Here is a 22,966-nt window from a genome sequence, read left to right as displayed (position 1 = left end):
TCCTTTATTCTTTACATCGGTTGTAGCTTCTTGTTTCACGTACTCCATTTGCTGTTCATTCCCAGCCGGGTCCCTCACTTTCTCTGCCCCCCCCCCCCCAAACTTTCTTCTCAACCCCCCTCCCCTTCTGGTCATCTGCAGTGCCCTCTTTCCTCTTTAGCTCCTATATTTTGTCCCCGTATGGTTGGTGTGACGCCGTGTGTTTTGTTATTTACTGATCTTGCTTGGGCACTATGTTTCTTTGTACGCCCCCCTCCCCCCACTTTCATTGGCATTCGTTCTTGTGTTGTGGCTTTCAGCTCCCTCTGGTTTACTGGCTGTTGGGTGCAAACAGGTCTTGGAACAGCTGAGTGAATGGCTCCCACGTTTTGTGGAAGCCTTCTTCCGACCCCCCCGGATGGCGAATTTCATTTTCTCCATCTGGAGAAATTTCCGATAGGTCAGACTGCCAGTTTGCAGCATTGGGTGGTGCTGCTGATCGCCCGCCAAATAAGATTCTCCGGCGGGCGATTAGGGAGGCAAAGGCAAGGGCGTCGGCCCTCCTCCCCAGGAATAGATCTGGTCTGTTCTGAGACCCCGAAGTCTGCCACTCTCGGGCATGACTCCACCCTCACCCCCACCACCTTGGACATAGCCTCGAAGAAGGCTGTCCAGAACCCGACAAGACTGGGGGAACCAGAGCACCGAGAGGAAACCCACGTACGGGGAGAATGTACAAAGTCCACACCCAAGGCTGGAATTGAACCCGGGTCCCTGGCACTTAGAGGCAGCAGTGCTACCCACTGTACGCTACCCACTGTACCATGGTGCAACCATTGTTTCCTCTGAGTGCTCTGGTTTCTTCCCACAGTCCAAAGGTGTGCAGGTTAGGTGGATTGGTCATGCTAAATTGATCCTTAGTGTCCAACTGTTAGATGGCATCATGGTGATAGAGCCTGAGCTTTGATAGGGTGCTCTTTCGGAGTGTCAGTATGGACTTTATGGGCCGAATGGCTTTCTTCTGCACTGCGGGAATCCTATAAGCACTAATCAAAAAAAATCAGATGTTACAAGGACAGTGACAGCACAAAGCCTGGGGCGCTTTTCAAATTTTATCACCATAACTTAAATTAAAACATACAAACTTTTTAAGTATGCTGCATGCAAAATTATATAATATTATAGTTAGATTAAATGGTTTCAGAGATTTAAAACAAATAGCCAAACCTTTGTTCACTTATCAATGAGCACCTATAATCATAAAAATTAAGATTAAAAATTATTTTAAAGGACTCAACAACAACAGTATTGCCTGTTTAAAAGACAGAGCAAAAATAACTGTTAAGAGCAGTCTATATACTTGTTAAAACACTTGTTAAAATAGTTGCCTGTTGTTTTCTAACTAAAGCTGCTATTTAAATGCCTGCCCTCATTGGGCGTTCCCCAGCTGGCGGTGTCACAAGGGCTGCACTGCTCCTGCGCTGCGCTGGAGCCTGTGCAGTCCAGGCCGCTGGAGGCCCCCAGGCTGCCGGCGAGGAAGGAAGGTTGGATGCATCACCGGAGTTCAGGAAGCTGTGCAGATTTCACTTTCAAAATCGGTGACCCCGCGGCTGCCCACTGCTGGCAGGAAATTACGGACCATTTGTTCTGTATTGGGTCTGAGATTGGGGTCAAGTTGCACTGTGTGGTATACATGCAACTCCCTGTAGAACTGGGGATTCCAGGTATTTTCCTTGTTTTTAGTTGTCAGGGTGGGTACGAAGAATCCGTGATTGGTTCCTGCATGTGTGCAGGCGGGTTTGCTATCCGAGGAGAGGAAGCTGTGATGTGTCGTTGGTGCTGCTCAAGTTGAGGAAGAAACATATTGGTGCGTGATTGAACATGGCGGAGATAATTTATCCTGAACTCCCGCGGTAATTGTGAGCAGGCGCAGTGTGGGAACGTGCGCACCATTTTCCCATCTTTTCATGGCCTCATCTTGTTTCTCTCTTGGTCTTTGGTTGGGCTGCAGAGAGACCTAGCTATGTCCAATGATTATATCCAGCCAGTTCTCATGTTGTTCTCCTGTCCCCCTCCGTATTCATGGACGCTGAAGCTTTCTTTGCTTATGGCAATGTATCATTTTTGTAATTTTGTTGTGTTGTTTGCTAAAATGTAAAACCTTAATAAACATGCTTCAAAAAAGCTGGTGAGTAATGAATGTTTGATCAGGAGGCAAAATTCCATCAATGTTGATGCAAGCCCAGAATCTTCATTTCCCCACATTGGAGAAGCTGTGAGAACTGCAATCATTGAGTGGCTGGAAAAGACAAACATCAGAATCATTGAGAATGAGAACGATGAATTAATTGACACTTCAGTTTTGAACAGAATTCTGCAAATGGCAACAAATTGAGACAAAGCTTCTGAAGAAGTGGAGCAGTTTCAGGATCACTCTGTCCCCCCATTGCATATGTGCTGGGAAAATCTCTCATTTGTGTCCTTCTGGAAAACATGGAACTTTATTTTCTCACAGGTAACTAATGTTTCCCTGCAGCTGTGATTCTGGACAATTGACTGGAGAAATAGGTTGTTACGTCCGTGTTATTAAATATATTTTATACAGTCCACTTGCTACTTCCAGCAACAATACCATTGGGTCTCAGCCTCTTGATGCAGTCTGCAAAAGTCCCCTTGTGTTCTTGTCCAAAAACTATCTGCCCTGTCGCTGTTTTTAACCTTTCCCATTTCCTTCCTTTTTCTTGTAGCGACAGTTTAATAAGATTTGGATTACACGATGAAAGGGTTCTATAAAGGATGGTTACGCATGACCATAGCAACAGGAGTAGCTCATTCATTCCCTTGAGCCTGTTGCACCTTTCAATTGGATAGGATTGGGTTTATCTGTTATTACACTCCTATTTCTGCTCACCAAAACATATCCTTTGATAAGTTTAATTTGCCCAGCATCCATAACCTTTAGCATGGACCAGTTTCAGATTCCATGACCAGCTGTGTGAAAGAAATGCTTCCAAATTTCACTCCTAAAGCTCTCACTTTAGCTGCCCCTAGTGGTGATCTTTGTGAGGTTGTCATCAGGGTGGACCAATTAGTGTTCAACAACAAATTTATTCACACTACTTGAATTAAAATTCAACACTTATTCCTGGAGTAAACAAATAGATTATATTAAACTACACTCACTAACATCATCTCTAATAATAAGAATCAACTTTATTGTCACAAGTAGGCTTACATTAACACTGCAATGAAGTTACTGTGAAAAGCCCCTAGTCGCCACATTCCAGCACCTGTTTGGGTACACAGGGAGAATTCGGAATGTCCAAATCACCTAACAAGCACGTCTTTCGGGGCTTGTGAGAGGAAACCGGAGCACCCGGAGGAAACCCACGCAGACACGGGGAGAACATGCAGTCTCCGCACAGTGTCCCAAGCCAGGAATCGAACGTGGGACCCTGGCGCTGTGCAGAAACAGTGCTAACTACTGTGCTACCATGTCTATATGCTAACTGTAACTATATTCTATCGTCTACAGCTATACCATGCACTTCACTCCAGTCTCTTCTCTATTTTATTCTCTCCCAAAAGCCTAAGCGTCAGTGCTTTATTAGTACTGTCCCTAGCTCCATCTAGTGGCTAATTGTAACATGACGTTAACTCTTCACATGCTGTACATTTCTATAATGTCACACCCCATTGTACTCAATCTGTGCACTGAGCAAAGTGTTTCTCTCTACCTACCAGACTGCATCCATTAAAAAGTTCAACCAACTCACCCCTCCAATCCACAGCATTATTGCCTTTACTGTGAAGATGATAAGTTCTTCAGTGACATCAACTAGAAGTAAAACCCGAGCCACATGGATTTCTGTCTCCTGGATTGACCCTGTTTGGTCAGAGACAGAATCTTGGCCAACACCTCAACCCCGTACAGAGACAGTGCTCTATTGTCAGATATAGCAGCACGGTAGCATAGTGGTTAGCACAGTTGCTTCACAGCTCCAGGGTACCATGTTCGATTCCCGGCTTGGGTCACTGTCTGTGCTGACTCTGCACATTCTCCCCGTGTCTGCGTGGGTTTCCTCCGGGTGCTCTGGTTTCTTCCCACAGTCCATATACGTGCAGGTTAGGTGGATTGGCCATGCTAAATTGCCCTTAGTGTCCAAAAAGGTTAATTGAGGGTTACTGGGTTACGGGGATAGGATAGATACATGGGCTTGAGTAGGGTGCTCTTTGTAAGGGCCAGTGCAGACTCGATGGGCCGAATGGCCTCCTTCTGCACTGTAAATTCTATGACTATCTATGAATTGTGATTTGAGAGCGCCATCGTCTTGCTCAGGTGCCAAAAGTGGCCATGACAATATTTGGAGAAGAGCAGAGATCACCCAGTGTCCTGGACTAATCAGATTATCTAGAGATCTTTTTTTTGTAAAATCCTTCAGTGATAAAGTTAAACTTTCATTTATTGCTGGAGGTTTCCCTGGATTAAGACAATTGATCATATCATGATGGATGCAGCTACAATAAGGATCAGGAATGTTGATACCATCTGCAACAAACAATCCCATTGATCTTTCCTACATAACATCAGCGACAGCTCAAAACATATAATGGGGAGAAGGCAGGAGATATAATGGGGAGAAGGCAGGAGAATGGGGCTGAGAAAAATATCAGCCATGATTGAATGGCGGAGGAGGCTCGATGGGCCGAGTGGCCTAATTCTGCTCCAATGTTCTATGGTTTTATAATCTGGAAATCACTTTGGCCGGGATTTTCCGCTCTCGTTCTTCTCGTGGGGGATTTGGTGGCGGGAGATAAAAATCTCACGAGAGGCTCAAATCGCGTTTTACTTTGACAGGAATTCTCATTGTAATTGTCCCCATCTCCCGTCAGTGGCACAACGGGAATCCTGACGTTCAACATTTGTGAACCATTATCAGGTCTCTGATCAACCTTTCTGGACAAAGTACTTAGCATTATGTCTTCAATGCCTCTTTCCCCGCCCATAGGACCATAGAAATGATACAGCCCAGAATGGGGCCATTCGGTCCATCATGTCCATGCTGGCCCAAAGACACCAAAGTGCCCTATTTAATCCCATCTTGCTGCACATGGCCCATAGCCCTGCAGCGTACAGTACCTAAGATGTGGATCTTAATAGAGTTTAGGGTCTCTGTCTCCACAAGTTACTCAGGCAGCGAATTCCAGATTTCCCTCACGTCCCCTCTACACTTTCTGCCATTTAGCTTGAATCCATGACCCCTGGCTTTTGCTAATATCTTTTCATGCTCTCTCTTTGATTTCCTTATTTCTTTTTTTACTTGATCCTGTACTTTCTATACTAGGCTATCAGCAGTCTTGAGTTTTTTGTGACTATCAAAAGCTTTCTTTTTCTGTTTAATCTTCTCCTGTATTTTTCTGGACAACCATGGGGGTTGGCAGTAACATTTGTATTTTTGGAGGGGGCATGTCTACTTCGTACCATAAGGATCTCACTAATTAATGCTTCCCACTGGTTTACCACTAACATACCCTTTAGCAGTCTTGTCCAGCCCACTTCAGCCAAATCACTTCTCAGTTTTGTAAAATTTACCTTACACCAGTTTAAACATTTTACTTCTGATTTATCTCTGTCCTTTTCCATGATAATCCTGAATCCAACTGATGTGGTCATTATTCCCGATATGGTCGCCTACTGTCATTTCACCCACTTGTCCATGTTCATTTCCCAAGACTAAATCCAGAATTGTGTCTCCTCTCGTTGCGCTTGTCACGTATCGTTTAATTAAAAAATCCAGGACACAGTAGATGAAATTTTCACCCTCAATATCCCTTATATTGCTTGAAACCCAATTGATATTGGAACAATTAAAGCCTCCTACTATTATTGCCCTCTTATTCCTACAGGCAGAAATTTGTCCATATATATCTTTTTCTAGCTCCCTCTCACTGTTTTGAGGTCTGTAGTACACTCCTAGAAGTGTGACTGCCCCTTTTTTATTCCTATACTCAACCCATAAAGTTTCAATTGTTAACTAGTTTATTGCATCATCCGTTTTCACAACTGTAACTGATTCTTTAAACGATAATGCTGCCCCCACCATTTTTGACATCCTTTTTTTCCTGCCTGAAATCTCTACATCCAGGGATATTGAGCTGCCAATTCTGCCCCTCCTTTAGCCAGGTTTCCGTTATAGCAACGACATCCTGCTGCCATGTGTCTATCGGTGCCCTTAGTTCATCTGCCTTGTTTGTAATGCTCCTTGAACTGAAGTATGAACAGTTCGACCCCGGCAGTTTCCTTTGATGGATTTGCTTTTTAACCTTTGTTTCTTTTGGATTTCTGAGTCGCTGACTGCATCACTGACTAATGTCCTACTTCCTGTTTCCTGATCAGAATCTGACCCATCTAAGCCTATCCTTGGGGTCCCATTCCCCCATCAGTTTCAAATCTCCCCAACAGAAATAACTAAAGCCCCCCAGAGGATATTGATCTCAGCTCTATCCGGGTGCAACCTGTCCCAACTTCCTCAGAGTCGGTCCCAATGCCACAAGAATCTAAATCCCTCCCGGGTACACCATTTCTCCAGCCACACGTTAATCTTATCTATCCTCTTATTCCTGCTCTCGCCAGTGCATGGCACTGGCAGCAATCCTGAGATCAATACATTTGAGGACGAGCATTTTAATTTATCTCCTAACTTCTGATATTCAGCTATATGCAGATCCTCACCCCTTTGTTGTTGGTACCACTGTGTACCACGGCCACTGGCTGGCCACCCTCCCTCTCCACAATGCCCTGCCACTCTTTGAGATAAAAGGTAAAGTTCCGCCATTGTTTAACCCTGTGGACATCTACACCAACGCAAGATTTTCTTTCCAATATCTCTTAATGTTGTATTGTGTTTCATTGCAGAAACCTCTGTTGTAGGTTTGGTCCATTGATGTTTGTTCCTAGGTCGACCACGTGACGTATGGATGACATTAGCAACAGTTTGGACGGGCTAACCGTCAGTCAATTCTAGCAGCCTGTGTGACAACACCTTTCCAATAAAGCTCTTGTTTGTTTTCACCTTCGTGGTCTGCAAACGTATCCTTTAAAAAATACCACAGTTTACAACAATGCAAGATTTTCTTCCCATTATCTGTGGTCAATGCATTTGGAATAATTGATGGAGGGTTTACAAAGCGCTCAGAATGATTCTGGTAAAGTCCGTAATGCTCACCTTAGATTTTCCTGCACACCATGTGACTGAAACAGCACAAATCACCAGCAGAGTAAAGAGCCCCCAGCGGATCACATCCCAGATAATGTAACTGAGGAAAACGGAAAGATTACAACATTACTTGCAGGAAATAAGACTACTTCACGTTTGAAACGTAAATCACTTGTCTCTGCTGTGACCTTAGTGTATTGTAGCAACGTAAAGCAGCAGAGACAAGGCATATCCGCTGGAAAAATAAACTAACGTTTTACTGATCAATTTCATGATTATTAGATAAAGATCAAATGGAGCAAATTTAATTAGATTTCCACAGCATATCTCTCATGGTGCAATATAGCAATGGTGCCGTATCTGTTCAGTGACTAAGGAACTCAGAATAACACCATCTAACACTGTTTTGAAGTACAGTCATATTCAACTCAATGTTAACTCTGTTCCTCTCTCGACAGATGCTGAGGGAGCTTAGTTTTTCCAGAACTTCCTGTTTTTATCATCCCACAATTCCCTGGTGCATCTCCTCACAGGAAATTCTTAACCAAATGGAAGCAGACGACCTTTAACCTTCTCAGTTTGGGGACAACCTGTAAAACCCGACAACCGTGAAGGAGACAATGACAGTGATTGAAATGTCCCTGTCAGAGATACTCCAGAACACACAGGAAATCTGCCATGACTGGGGTGTGACAGCTACATCTCCATGAGGTTGAGTGCATGGTGAAGTGATTCACATGAATAATGAAAACTGCAACATCTGAGGGGAGGCAAACAAAAAATGTTGACTTCTTTATCTGAATTTCCACAGCAACTTTGTTACTAAACACAATGGGTGAAATTCTCCCAAACAATGACTAATGACAATGCGATGTACCGGCCTCGTTGCACCCAACTAGGTCACATGACGAGGCTGTTGAATCAGCCGAGAGGCACCTTGCGCAATCCGCGATACTCGAAACTTATTGTGAGATTCATCGAAATCGTTGGCCTTTAAAAATGGCAACCCGATTGGTCTTCTTGCGCACGCAAGCTGAGCTCCCCACGATACAAATCGTGGTCGCACACTACGAGTGCCGGGAGACACGTGGCTGAACGCGCTCGCGAGGGAACTTTGTTCCCTTTCGGGAGAATTGTGCCCGAGGGATTTAACTAAATGGGAACAAATTCCCATCGCAGAAGCAGGACTGCTTGGACCCGATTAAAGAGGCAATTTCGCGGCTGGAGCTTAGACTGGATGCCCAAGATCGGGCGATCCAGAAAGCAGAGAAGGCGCTGGCTGAACAGGAGGAACATCAAACTGCGGTGGAGTTGGAGGTGGGGATGCTGAGAGATCAGCAGAAAAGGCTCCTGGAGAAGGTGGGGGACCTAGAGAACAGGTCCCGCCGGCAGAGCCTGAGGATCGTTGGGCTCCCGGAGGGGTCCGAAGGAGCAGACGCTGGGGCAATATCGCAGACAATGTTTGAGAAGCTGCTGGAGGATGGAGCATCCCCCCGACCCTTGGAGGTGGACAGGGCTCACAGAGCGCTCGCGAAGAAGCCGCGAATGGGAGGCCCCCAAGGGCAATGGTGGTGAGATTCCACAGGTATTTGGATAAGGCGCATATTTTACAGTGGGCCAAGCAGACACGGAGCTGTAAATGGGACAACAGTATCCTGCGGATCTATCAGGACCTGAGTGCGGAGGTGGCCAGGAGAAGAGTGGGATTCAATCAGATCAGGTCGACCCTATTCAAGAAAAAAGTGAAGTTCGGGCTGTTGGACCCAGCCCACCTCTGGGTCACATACGAGGAGCAACATTTCTATTTTGAGTCGCTTCACTTTGGAAAAGGAAAGGACTGGTGTCGGACTGAGAACTTTGAATTTGGAATTTGGCTGTTACGTTTATGTTTTGCAAATAAAAGGTTTCTTGTTTCTTGTGGGGGTTTCTTTTCGGACATTATGTGTAATGCCTGCTGTATGGATCTGGGACCAGCTGCAGAGCTGAGTGAGGTCAAAGTTTGCATTTGCACTGTTGGGGGATGGAGGTGTGTTTGTTCAGATGCTGGATCTTTTGCTTGACCTTTTCCTTCGTTTGAGTTCAACTTGGGGTTTTTTCTCATCTCTGTCGGACAATTGTGTTGGGATTGTTTTTCATTTGAATATGCATGTATGAGCGGGGGGGAGAAGGTGGGGAAGGGACAACAGGTGGGAGATTGTCTGGCGCCAGGGGCGAGGGCCACCAACCTGGACGGGCTAGCGTACGGAAGCGTAGTGGGGGGTGAACAGAAGTTAGGCTTATCAAAGGGGTTGATTTACTTAGTGCTGTTACTAGGGGGAGGGGGGAAATGTTCTGCTTATGAGGGAGGGACTGTTGCTGAGGGACAGAGAGGAAGTTGGGGACGGAGGCTGCTTGGGGGAGGGTCGGTGGAGGCGTGGGGCACGGACTCCCTGGGGGCGGGCCGGTGGAGGCGTGGGGCACGGACTCCCTGGGGGCGGGCCGGTGGGGCACGGGCTGCTTGGGGGCGGGCCGGTGGAGGCGTGGGGCACGGGCTGCTTGGGGGCGGGCCGGTGGAGGCGCAGGGCGCGGGGCTGGTGACTGGTGACTGGCCCAAGAGAGGGGTAGCTGATTGGTGAAGGGGGGGGGGGGGGGGGTCGATGAGCTCCCCAACTCGACTGATCATCTGGAATGTAAGAGGGCTCAATGGGCCGGTCAAGGGGGCACACATGTACGCGCATCTGAGGGGACTGAAGGCGGACGTGGTAATGTTGCAGGAGACGCACCTTAGAGTAACTGATCAGAATAGATTAAGGAAAGGCTGGGTCAGACAGGTCTTTCATTCGGGACTGGACTCAAAGACTAGAGGGGTCGCAATCCTGATCAACAAGCGATGGTGTTTGAGGCGGGAAGAATAGTTTCGGATGTGGGAGGCCGGTACATTATGGTCAGTGGGAAATTGGAGGGGGGGCAGGTGGTATTAGTAAATGTGTATGCGCCAAATTGGGACGATCTGGAGTTTATAAAGAGGATGCTGGGGAAGATACCGGTCCTGGATTTGCATAAGCTGGTCATGGGAGGGGACTTCAAAACAGTTATTGACCCTGGTTTAGACCGGTCAAGCTCTTTGGGCAGCCAAGAGTAAAGTGGTTTTCCTTCTACTCACACGTGCATAAAGTGTACTCCCAGATTGATTTCTTTATTCTGAGCAGGGCTTTACTGACGGGGGTGGTGGACCCGGAGTTATCGGCGATCACAATCTCAGACCATGCCCCGCACTGGGTTGACCTACAGGTTAGTAAAGACGGTAACCAGCGCCCGCACTGGAGGTTAGACAGGGGCTTTTAGCGGACGAGGAGGTGTGCGGGTGGCTGAGGAAATGTATTCAGAATTACCGGGAGGTCAATGACACGGGGGAAATTTCAGCAGCGCTGGTCTGGGAGGCACTGAAGGCGGTGGTTAGAGAGGAGCAGATCTCAATACGGAGGCTGCAGGCGGAGTTCGGCTTGTTAACCACAGGGAGGACGATGGAACAGCTGAGAAAGGCGAGGGGGGTGATCTATGAGCACGGAGAGAAGGCCAGCAGAATGCTTGCACAGCAGCTTAGAAAGAGGGAGGCAGCCAGAGAGATAGGGAAAGTAAAGGATGGAGATAGGAACCTGGTAGGGTGAATAAGGCATTTAAGTAGGTTTACAGTAGGCTGTATGGGTCGGAACCCCCACCGGGGCCAGAGGAGATGAGGCACTTCCTCGGGGGGCTGAATTTCCGGAAGGTGGACGGGGAGCTGGTAGAAGGGCTGGGAGCCCTGATTGGGATCGAAGAGATGGTGGAGGGTCTGAGCACCATGCATGCGGGTAAAGCCCCGGGGCCGGACGGGTACCCAGCGGAGTTCTACAAAACGTTCTCTGGGATATTGGGGCCGCTGTTGATGAGGACATTCAATTAAGCTAGGGATAGAGGGGTGCTTCCCCAACGATGTCACAGGCCACGATCTCGCTGATCCTGAAGCGGGACAAGGATCTGGAGCTGTGTGGGTCCTACAGGCCGATATCCCTATTGAATATGGATGCCAAACTGCTGGCCAAAATTCTGTCCTCTGGGATTGAAGATTATGTTCCGGATGTGATTGAGGAGGACCAGACGGGGTTTGTTAAGAGAAGGCAGTTGGTGTCCAATGTAGGGAGGTTTCTAAATGGGATCATGATGCCCCCAGAAGGTAGGGAGGTGGAGGTAGTGGTTTCAATGGACGCAGAGAAGGCTTTTGATCGAGTAGAATGGGAATATTTGTGGGAGGTGCTGGGACGGTTCGGATTTGGACAATGCTTTATTGACTGGGTCAGGTTGCTGTATCAGGCTCCTGTGGCGAGTGTACGGACGAATAGGGCGACAACAGACTATTTAGGCTACACCGGGGGATGAAGCAGGGGATGAGGCCCCCTCTCCCCGCTGTTGTTTGCGCTAGCTATAGAGTCGCTGGCAATTGCTCTGAGAGCCTCAAGGGGCTGGAAGGGGTTGGTCCAGGGAGGAATGGAACACAGAGTCTCACTTTACGCAGATGACCTGCTCCTGTATGTGTCGGACCCAGTGGGGGAAATGGAAGAATCATGAGGATTCTGGGGGAATTCGGCCGGTTTTCGGGGTACAAACGAAATATGAGGAAAAGCGAGATGTTCGCGATCCTGGCAAGGAGACAGGAGAGGCGATTGGGGGAGCTGTCGTTTAGAGTGGGGGGGGGAAGTTGTAGGTAACTAGGCATCCAAGTGGCGCAGGAATGGGAACGGTTACACAAACGTAATCTGGCCCGTCTGGTAGATCAAATGAAAGACGATTTTCGGGGTTGGGACGCGCTCCCGTTGTCACTAGCTGGGAGGGTCCAGACGGTGAAGTTGACGGTCCTTCCGAGATTCCTGTTTGTGTTCCAGTGTCTCCCCATCTTTATTCTGCGGTCCTTCTTTAAATGGGTCAATAAGGTACTCACCGGCTTTGTATGGGCGGGCAAGACCCCGCGAGTAAAAAAGGGACTGCTTGAGTGGAGCTGGGGAGAGGGCAGGCTGGCGCTGCCAAACTTCAGTAACTATTATTGGGCGGCGGATATAGCCATGATCAGGAAGTGGGTGGTGGGGGGAGGGTCGGCATGGGAGCGGATGGAGGCGGCTTCGTGTAAGGGCACCAGTTTGGGGGCGTTGATAACGGCGCCTCTGCCGTTCCCGTCGGCACGGTACTCCACCAGCCCCGTGGTGGTGGCAGCCCTAAGAGTCGGGGGGCAATAGAGGAAGCATGTGGGAGCGGAGGGAGCATCGGTCTGGTCCTCAATTTGTAATAACTACCGGTTTGCTCCGGGAAAGATGGATTTAGGATTTCGGAGATGGCGGAGAGCAGGGATCGAGAGGATGGGGGATATGTTTATAGAGGGGAGCTTTCCTAGCTTGTGGGAGCTGGAGGAAAAATTTGGATTGGCAAGGGGAAACAAATTTAGGTACCTGCAGGTGCGGGACTTCCTGCGTAGACAGGTTTCAACCTTCCCGCTCCTACCGCTAAGGGGGATTCAGGATAGGGTAGTTTCCAGAGTTAGGGTGGGAGAAGGGAAGGTCAGAGGTCATGCAGACTAAGGAGCTGAAGCACAAATGGGAAGAGGAGTTAGGAGGAGGGATAGAGGATGGTCTCTGAGTGGATGCGTTGAGTAGAATCAACGCGTCCACAACATGTGCCAGGCTCAGCCTGAAACAGTTTAAGGTTGTTGACCGGGCTCACAAGACAGTGGCCCGGATGAGCAGATGTAGAAGACAGGTGTGCAAGGTATGTGGGGGGGCCAGCAAACCATGTCCATTTGTTCTGGGCATGTCCGAAGCTTAGGGGATTTTGGCAGGGATTTGTGGATGCCATGTCCACGGTGTTAAATCAAGGGTGGCACCGAGTCTGGAGGTGGCGAATTTCAGGGTATTGGAAGATCCGGGAATCCAGGAGGAGAAAGAGGCAGACATTCTGGCCTTTGCTTCCCTGATAGCCCGGAGACGGATACTATTAATACTATTAGCTTGGAGGGACTCAAAGCCCCCGAAGTCGGAAACCTGGCTATCGGACATGGCTAGCTTTCTCTGTCTGGAGAAAATCAAGTTCGCCTGGAGAGAGTTAATGTTAGGGTTCGCCCGGAGGTGGCAACCGTTCGTCAACTTCTTTGCGGGAAATTAATCGTCAGCAGAAGGTGGGGGGGTTAGTTTAGAGTCGGGGGTTAATGAAGGTGGGACCTGCTTGGGAGGTAGCAGCCTTTTTTTTTGCACTATGTTGATAGACATGTGTATTGTTTATTTTGTCGTTGTTGTAAAACCAAACAATACCTCAATAAAATGTTTATTCAAAAAAAAGATATGCTGATCCGGATTATGCCCAGCGAGGGCGTGATCCACATTGTGTCGGGCATCAAGGTTCGGGTGCATCGCGATCGGTTCGGCAAAAACCCCGTTTTTGGCCTCTCCCGCTACCCACCCAATGTAACGGGATTGGCGCCAGGCGCAACGCGGTGGGAAAATCACAGCCAGTAGCGTTATGTAATCACAGTCCATTCTGCCCAATTATTGTAAAGCTTCATGTCAAAACTGATCAATATTTATTTCCATTTGAAAGCAATGCCAATGAAAACATCAGCAATGAGAAAACTGTACCTTTTACTGACAGATGTAAATCTTGAAGTTGCATTTGATGTTTTTGGTGATATTGTTGTTAAAACGGCACAAGTATATTCAGCTCCTATTGAGACATAAAGATAGTATTCAGATTCAGCTGATTAACGGAGAGAGAACTCTTTCCAAATGGAACCTCGGGAAATGGTTTGGAAGAATTAATTTCTGTGTAATTTCCCACTCTCTGGTAGCGAGGAAAGAGCCTTGTTTCTACTTATTATTTATATTTTGTTCCTGTATCTAGGCATTGGTGATACCGAGTTATTATGGAAGGTTTTAAAGGACACAGGTTTGCAATTCAGATATCACCTTCTCTGCCTTTGTGAAACATAAAGAAAACCTTTAGCCAGGGAGCTGGGCACTGCCACCACTGGACAATCTATCCCTTGGTGGCATTGCCAACACTGTTATGTCCTGGAGGTCAGTTCTGCAATGAACACACAGTGAAATATTGAATGAGGGTTTGCTGATGCAACTGTGTGGACAAGAAGTTAATATTTTAACGAGTTTCTCTGTTTAAAGAACCGCGTAGTTAAAATAATATTCAAATTGTCCATGACTGTTGAGGGGCAGAATAGACAGAATTTGACCGGTTACATTTCTCAGAGTGACTGTAGCAACTTAGGTTGTGACCAGTTTGAATAAACATTCATTGGAAACATTGGTTATGGTTTGTTGACGGTAACACTTACCACTGCTTCCATTTAGTATCACATAACTGCAGCTCTGCTCTGAAAGGCTGATGACCGACACATTCACCATTTGACTGGATTGTTTCCCTTGAGTATTTGAGGCTGTGCAGTAATATTGATGCTGTTGCTGTTTGAAGGATCGACAACGGAGATCCAGTTTATTGGTGTCGGAGATCTTTGAATCTCCAGACGGGGTCTTTTCATTCCATATGTACTGAATGGGGAGGGAGCCCCGGAGAGACTCACAGGAGACGGACACTGGGCTCACAGAACATGAGACATTTGGTAAAAGGCTAAGTAGAGGAACAGATACGGATTCTGTGGGAAAGGAAGAAACATTCAGATGTTGACTGAACCTCCAAAAATAAACTACAATCCAATGTTCAGCACTTCTGTGTCTCAATCAGGCCCTGTCATATTTTAATCTCAGCAATGCATCCATATCTATCCAACCTCCTAACAGCCTGAACAACCCTGGCTACCGTTATTTCGGGACATGATAGGTTTCCAGGTCAAGCCAGCAGCAATGATACTGAGGATGTGAATATCAGGGGTAACAATCTCTCTTAGTGGTGGAGAGTCATTGTTTCATTGCTCAGCTCTTGAATGTGAATTGGCAGGAAAGAGTCTCCGTTAAAGACTAGTTTTCCCTGGGGGGAGTGTAATGAGTTTGGATCTGCTCAGTGGACCCTCTTGCTTAGCACGGATCTCTCTTTGCCATGGAAGATACCATTGCAGGCAGGATGAAGCCCTTAAAAGGCTACTTAAAGACCTCAATAGTCCCAAGGAAGGCTGGTCTGCCACACGCCGTCACCCCGCATCTAACTCCCTACCCCGCCTCCCAACCCCTTCAATCCCTTTACAATTGAGACAGCTCAGGGCCGGATAGACATGTCAGGGGACGTCAGGCCACATGCGACAGGAGAGTGCAAATTCTAGCCTTTAGAATTGGCTGATGGTCAGGGACTGGAAGATGCTGAGGCAGGTATAATAATAATCTTTATTATTGTCACAAGTAAGGCTTACATTAACACAACAATGAATTTACTGTGAAAAGCCCCTAGTCGCCACATTCCTGCAGTGGGTACATTGAGGGAGAATTGAGAATGTCCAATTCACCGAACAAGCACGTCTTTCAGGAGCACCCAGATGAAACCCGCGCAGGCACGGGGAGAATGTGCACGCTCCGTTCAGACAGTGACCCAAGCCGGGAATTGAACCCGGGTCTCTGGCGCTGTGAAGCGACAGTGCTAACCACTGTGCTACCGTGCTGTCCATCAAGAAGTAGCAGATACTCACTCAACATATGGATGAGAACAGGCACTAAATGCTGGATGAGCGAAATGACCATGGTGCCAAAGTGCAAGATGCCATTCCAAGAATGCAAAGGAACGTGAAAGTGTTTTTTGGCATTATGGACAGAGTAATAAATAATATTCTCCACATTTAGAACATAGAACATAGAACAGTACAGCACAGAACAGGCCCTTCGGCCCTCGATGTTGTGCCGAGCAATGATCACCCTACTTAAACCCAGGTAACCCGTATACCCGTAACCCAACAATCTCCCCATTAACCTTACACTACGGGCAATTTAGCATGGCCAATCCACCTAACCCGCACATCTTTGGACTGTGGGAGGAAACCGGAGCACCCGGAGGAAACCCACGCACACACGGGGAGGACGTGCAGACTCCACACAGACAGTGACCCAGCCGGGAATCGAACCTGGGACCCTGGAGCTGTGAAGCATTGATGCTAACCACCATGCTACCGTGAGGCCCCCTGTGACTGTGACTGATGTTTTCTTGCCTGCCCAGTGCCAGGGTTAAAGACATTTCCCCAGTGGCTGGAGAAGATCTTGGAGGGGGAGGGGAGGATGCGGCTGCCATCGTCCACATAGGAGCCAACAATGTCGGTAAAACAAGGGCATTTTTCTGCCGAGAGTTTGAAGAGTTAGAGAGTTGATGAAAAACGATAACTGAAAAGGTGATTGTGTCTGGATTGTCACTTGATTCACATGGGTGGATATAATGAACAACTGATTCAAAACTAAATGCTTGGTTGAAATGATCGAGGCAAGGTTTCACTGCATGGGTCACTGGCACCAGTGCTGAGGAAAGAGGGGACTGATCCATTGGGATCTACTCCATTTAAAATGGGCCCAGACTGGTGTCGTGAAGAATTGAATAACTCGGACAGGAGACAGGGCTTCAAATAAATAAGGGGCAGGGGTTGTACAATGGTCGGAGCACACAGGAAATATAAAAAGGTCAAAGCTAAATCTATTTTATCTGAATATGTTAAGCACTCACAACAGATAGCAATGACTAGCTTTGATCGAATAGCCATTTGGGAGATGTGGTTGAATATTGACCCGAACTTGGATGATTAAGTAAAGATATAGAAAATAACAAGAAATAAAGAGGGATGGCCATCGTAATAAAGAAGGGGCTAAATACAATAGTGAGAAATTAGCTTAGCCCGCAACATCTGTAGAATATGTTTGGATGGGGCTAAGAAACAGCAAGGGCAGAAAACATTGGTGGAGATTGTCCATAGGTTCCACATTCAGTGGTCTTAGTTTAAGACAAAATAAGAATCAGGAAATTAGAAGTGTATATAATAAGGGTAATACATTAATTCAGGGGGATTTTAATCTCCGCATAGATTGGGGCAAGTCAAATTTGTAGTAAAAGTGTGGAAAACGAGTTCATGGAATGTATACAAGATAGTTACCTAGTTCAGTTTGTCAAGCAATCAATTAGGGAACAGACTATATTGGAGCTAATATGGGGCTGTGGTGAAAGGGCTTGTTCTGTGATCATAACATGATGGAGTTTTATATTGAGCTTGAAAGTGATTTAAAGAAGTCTGAAAATAGGGTTGTTGATCAAAACCACGGAAACGAGGTTGGTATAGGGTGGAAGTTGGCCAAATATATTAATAGATAGGATATAAACAAGGAAAATGTTGGAAAAACTCAATAGTTCTGGCAGCACCTCTGGAATGAGAAACAAATAGGGCGCGATTCTCCCAAAACGGGAGAAATCGTAAAGCTGGCGTAAAACCCGGGCGGGTTTTACGGCAGCGCGCCCCTTCCCGACCGGGGACCGATTCTGGTCCCCGGTCGGGGCTAGCAGCCCGACGCCGTAGGCTCCGGCAAGACGGGCTTAACGAAAATCGTTAAGCCCGCTTGCCGGAGTTAGCGCCGGCTGACGCGTCATATGACATCAGCCGCGCATGCGCAGTTTGGAAGACTCCAACCCGCGCATGCGCGGGTGACGTCATCGTGTTTTTGCGCAAAACCCGCGCATGCGCGGGCCGGGTTGCCCCTCAGCCGCCCCGCGAATGGATACTGCGGGGCGGCGGAAGGACAAGTAGTGCGCGGGCATCGGGCCCGCTGCCCGCGATCGGTGCCCACCGATCGCGGGCCCATGGCACCCTTGGCACGGCCGTGCCAATCGGTGCCATGGTTATTAATAGCGAGTTAGTCACGCCGTTTTTACGAACGGCAAGACCAGGTGTGTTTGCCGTTCGTAAAAACGGCGGAAAGGGCTGGGACTTCGGCCCATCTAACAGCTGAGAATCGCTGCCGGCCGTAAAACAACGGCGGCAGCGATTCGGGTCGGGACTTCGGCGGGGGGGGGGGGGGAGAATAGCGGGAGGGCGGCAAAAATGTCGGGAAGGCCCTCCCGCTATTCTCCCACCCGTCGTGGGGGGCGGAGAATTTTGCCCATAAAGTTTGGAGTGCAATGTGAAACTGAACTTGAAACCTTGGGCGGAATTCTCCCAAAAAATGACTAAGGGCAGGATTCCTCGGCTGTGCCCGTCCGCCGACCAGAAATTCCCTCCCGAGGTCAATGGACCTCTACATGGTCCCCGTGGTGATCATGCAGTGGGCGTGGCCGAAGAATCCAGCCCCAAGTGTTGTTTTGGGTGATTGGCGCCATGTTTCCAGTTGGCTTTCTGAGTGAGATCCAGACCTGGATCCACATACACTTCGTCGCTGTTTGGGACTTGGGGAGTTTCTCCCTGGTCTCGCTCACACTTGTAGAAATGTTTTAGTCAGTGGGGAGCTGAACTCGCCGGCGAGACCTACTGTTCAGAGATCAGCCAGCATTTTGCAAAGGTGCCCGATCTCTAAGTGAGCTTGGGAGTCCCCCACAGCCCCCACCGATGAATAATGTCATCCCCACCCCCTCCCCCAGACATAGGCAATACCGCACCCACCCCCCACCCCCCCCCCCCCCCCCCCCCCCCCCCCAAGTGAGCTACTTCTGTTTTTATTTCTGATCTCCAACATTGGCATTATTTTGCTTTAATTAAAGGTTAGGACGATAGATGAGCAATGACTAGCATTTAAAGAATTAAAATATATCCCGGGCAGGATTCTCTGTTCCTGCGGCTAAGTGCCGTCTCGAACAGAGAATCCACGGGAGGTCTATGCGTAAAAAAGCGGTGCGAACCCCGCACTGATTCTGGTACCGGTGAGAGACTAGCACCAGCGCCGACCAAAACACCCGCCTCCCGTGCTGAAAACGGCCGGAGAATGGCCGGGTCCCGGGCCGCGCATATACACGGCTGACGACCTGCAGCGGTCGCGCCGTACAACATGGTGCCGGCCGAGCACTGACACGACGCAAACTGCAACCCCACAGCCCACCCCCTGGCCACCCCCCACCAGTCCCCCCCCCCCCCCAGCCATCACTGAAGCCTCCCCGGCCAGCGGCACGGATCCCGGCCAAGTGTGGCGGTGCTGGACACAGTCCGAAGCCACAGAGCCCAAAGTTTTCAGGACCTGGAGGAAGGACAGACAGTGGCCAGGGTGCACCAGGGCAGGAGGACCCGAGGTGCTCTCATCGCCTCCAAGTTCACCCATTAGGAGGCTTGTTGTCCGGCAGCTCCGCAACACCTCCCCCTGCAAAGGGTTCATTGACATCTGAACAGGGTAATGGGCCTGGGTTGTCCGTTTGATGGAGTCTTGACTGAGAGTGAGTGTTGAGGCTTTGTTCAAACGCAGCGCCCCCTTGATTGCAGTGCTGGGCTGACCCACGGGGGTGGGTGAATCAGGCGCAGATTGTTTCATGTGGGGGGAAATAAATTAGACTCAGTGGCTCAAGATCGCGATCCGGATAACGCACAGACTTGAGTGCCAAAAATGATACTTTGCCATTTCTCCACTTAATCCTACCTCAGGAAGCACAACAGAAGCTATTACACAGAATTAGGACAGAAAACAGAGTCAGAATGAACAGGATATTTCAGGTTGGCCAGCTGTAACCTACGGGTTACTGCAAGGATTAGTTCTTGGGTTTCAGTCATTTGCAATCCATAGTAATATTTTAGATAAGAGGATTGAGTATGCCATATGGATAACTCATGACTCAAAAGCCCACATGTCCGTCCTGAGCCTACTGCAATGCTCCAGTGAAGCCTGGTGCTTCTGGAGGAGAAGCATCTCATCTTCCAGTTGGGTACGTTACAGACTTCAGAACTCAAGATTGAGCTCAGCTTTAGATTTTGACCTTTCTCCTCCATATTAAACCCCTTTTTAAAAAATAACCCAAACATGTATTCTCAATGAAACAAGCCCCCTCCTCCCACACCAGGCCGTCCGTCCACTGGCCTTAAAGTTGCTACTTTTTGTTGCAATCTCTTCCAGCTACTCTTTTGGGCGGCACAGTCGCACCGTGGTTAGCACTGCTGCTTCACAGCATCAGGGTCCTAGGATCGATTCCCAGCTTGGATCACTGTCTGTGCGGAATCTGCACTTTCTCCCCGTGTCTGCGTGGGTTTCCTCCGGGTGCTCTGGTTTCCTACCACAAGTCCCGAAAGACGGGGTTATTAGGTGAATTGGACATTCTGAATTCTCCCTCAGTGTACCCGAACAGGCGCCGGAATGTGGCGACTAGGGGATTTTCACAGTAACTTCATTGCAGTGTTAATGTAAGCCTACTTGTGACACCAATAAGATTAATTGAATTGGGTTTGTGTAACAAGAGTCAGTTTCCCTGACCGCTGCCCTCTGCCTGCCAGACTCTGCACTGCAGCAGAGACACGGGATATCGGAGCTGCCGTGTTTCCTCCCGGAGAAAACAATGATCAGACATTTCAATAGAGATTAATAAAGATAATCAGCGAGAAACGTACCAGTAAATATTTGTAGGCGTACAGCGAACATTGTATCTTTGCCAGGTTGATCAATTCCACAGCTGTACCATCCTGTATCTCCCAAGCGAAGATCCTCCAAAGTAACAACAAATATTCCTTTTATCTTGTTGTCTGCGATCGACATTCTCCCAAGCCGTCCACCTGGATCATTTGTTCTCACTAAATAGGAACACTCACGAGTCCGACCGTCGCACCAATATTTCATGTTTTGCTTGTATTGTCTGGTATAGTGACAAGCGACTGTGATCTTTCTTCCCACAGCTCCTGTGACTTTGCTCTTTGCCCACAATCCACCTGAAACTGAGGAGACAGCATTTCAGGAACCAGGCTGAATAGAAACGAATACACTCTGAAAGAAGCTAACACTGCGTACAGAGGAATCCCTTTGCTGCCTATATTAATACAGTTTAATTCATTCAAGTCTGCGATAAAGGAAAAAATTAATCTTATCATGGAATCAGGACGTGATGAAGCACCTCACAGCCAAGATTTTACCTTTGAAGCACAGTTACTATCGTTAGTGTGTTCACCATGGCTCAGTCATAATATTCTCGCCTCTCGAGTCAGGAAGCCAAAAGCTACTTGAAAAGTAATTGCCAGTCAAGCCCTTTGCGATGTCTCGGGCTTGTGAAACATGTTTTTTGATTTGATTGATTTGATTTATTGTCACATGTACCGAAGTACAGCGAAACATATTTTTCTGCGGCCAAGGAAAAGTACACAGTACGTACACAGCAGACAAAAAAGAATAGTAGATTGTTACAGTGCATGTGAAAAAGTACACAGTACACCGACAAATAAGTAATCGAGAACAAGGGCCAATCAAAACAAATACGACATGAGCAAGAGCAGCATAGGGCGTCGTGAATAGTGTTCTTACAGGGAACAGATCAGTCCGAGGGGGAGAGTGATTGAGGCGTCTGGCAGCTGTGGGGACAAAGCTGTTCCTAAGTCTGGGTGTGTGGGTCTTCAGACTTCTGTATCTGTAATGGATTTTCACAGTAACTTCCTTGCAGTGTCAATGTAAGGCTACTTGTGACACTAATAAAGATTAATATTATTATCTTCTGCCTGATGGGAGGGTCTGGAAGAGGGCAAAGCCTGGATGTGAGGGGTCTCTGACAACACTGTCAGATGCAAAAATGCAAGTCTTCCTTTCGAATAGCAAGAACAACTTGAATTTGAGATGATTCCCCAATTCATTCAGAAGCGTCTCCCGGGATCTACCTGCCACTTCCCATCCCAATCCTACTGGGCTGCAGCCAGTACATTCCGCCCAATGAGTGCGTCCTTTATTTTTAATTTACAATTGACTTTAGTTTTCTTTATAAAGGTAAATATTTCTGTGATACACTAGGATAGACAAAGAAAGTTACGAGGCTTCCCACAGAATATTACATAATTTTGCTCAATATTTTGTGTCTTCTGTTGTTTCCAATTGTTTAAACATCTGTGCCGTATAAACCGTACACCAGACTTAAACTAACGCTGATTATCTGAATATTCAGCTCTGACTGTACTCACTGGCCAGAGACGAGATAAGAAGAATCAGTATCCACATTATTTTCCTGGCCATGTTCCGATCAACACTTGTTGTCGGTCACCCAGCTCTTGGCTCCCACATTGAAATGACTGTCAGATCAAAATAATACGAGGAATTTGAAAGGGGAAGAAGGTAGGAGGAAGCCAGCTCGTGACATTGCATCATACCCGCCAAAGAAATGTGACCACTAAGATGTTGAAATTCCAACAAAACCAACTTATTTTCTTTGAAGGATAGAAAATTGTGGGGGAAAAAGTGACTGCTAGAAATGTATTTATTTATTAATGGTTTGTGAGCCTTTTTGGCAAGGCCAACATTTAATCTTTATTAGTGTCGCAAGCAGGCTTACATTAACGCCGCAATGAAGTTACTGTGAAAAGCCCCTAGTCGCCATACTCCGGCGCCTGTTCGGGTACACAGAGGGTGAGTTCAGAACGTTCAATTCACCTGAGAGCACGTTTTTCGGGACTTGTGGGAGGAAACCGGAGCATCCGGAGGAAACCCACGCAGACACAGGGAGAACGTTCAGACTTCGCACAGACAGTGACCAAAGCCGGGAATTGAATTGTCCATCCATAAAATTTGAGGAGGTGATGGTGAGCCATTTATTGAACTGCTGCAGTCCATGCAGTGGAGGTACACACAGAGTAGTTAAGGAGGCACTTCCAGGATTTTGACCCAGCAGCAGTGAAGAAACGGTGACATATT

The 22,966-nt window shown here is 47.7% G+C and overlaps 1 protein-coding gene across 1 annotated transcript; it reads right to left on the bottom strand.

Moving 5' to 3' along the window:
- Positions 1-1,141: 1,141 nt before the first annotated feature.
- LOC119978461 (polymeric immunoglobulin receptor-like) lies at positions 1,142-22,340 on the bottom strand. Its single transcript, XM_038820117.1, has 6 exons — positions 22,240-22,340; positions 20,695-21,015; positions 14,542-14,859; positions 13,832-13,916; positions 7,206-7,296; positions 1,142-2,278 (listed from the first exon to the last, which is right to left on the bottom strand). The coding sequence occupies exons 1-6, from the start codon at positions 22,289-22,291 to the stop codon at positions 2,231-2,233; spliced, it is 915 nt and encodes a 304-aa protein (XP_038676045.1). The 5' UTR covers positions 22,292-22,340; the 3' UTR covers positions 1,142-2,230.
- Positions 22,341-22,966: the final 626 nt, after the last annotated feature.

Source organism: Scyliorhinus canicula, chromosome 15 (genome assembly GCF_902713615.1).
Source record: "Scyliorhinus canicula chromosome 15, sScyCan1.1, whole genome shotgun sequence".
Classification (NCBI taxonomy): domain Eukaryota; kingdom Metazoa; phylum Chordata; class Chondrichthyes; order Carcharhiniformes; family Scyliorhinidae; genus Scyliorhinus; species Scyliorhinus canicula.
The sequence above is the reverse complement of the archived record's forward strand: the minus strand, read 5'-3'. Positions and strand labels throughout refer to the sequence as shown.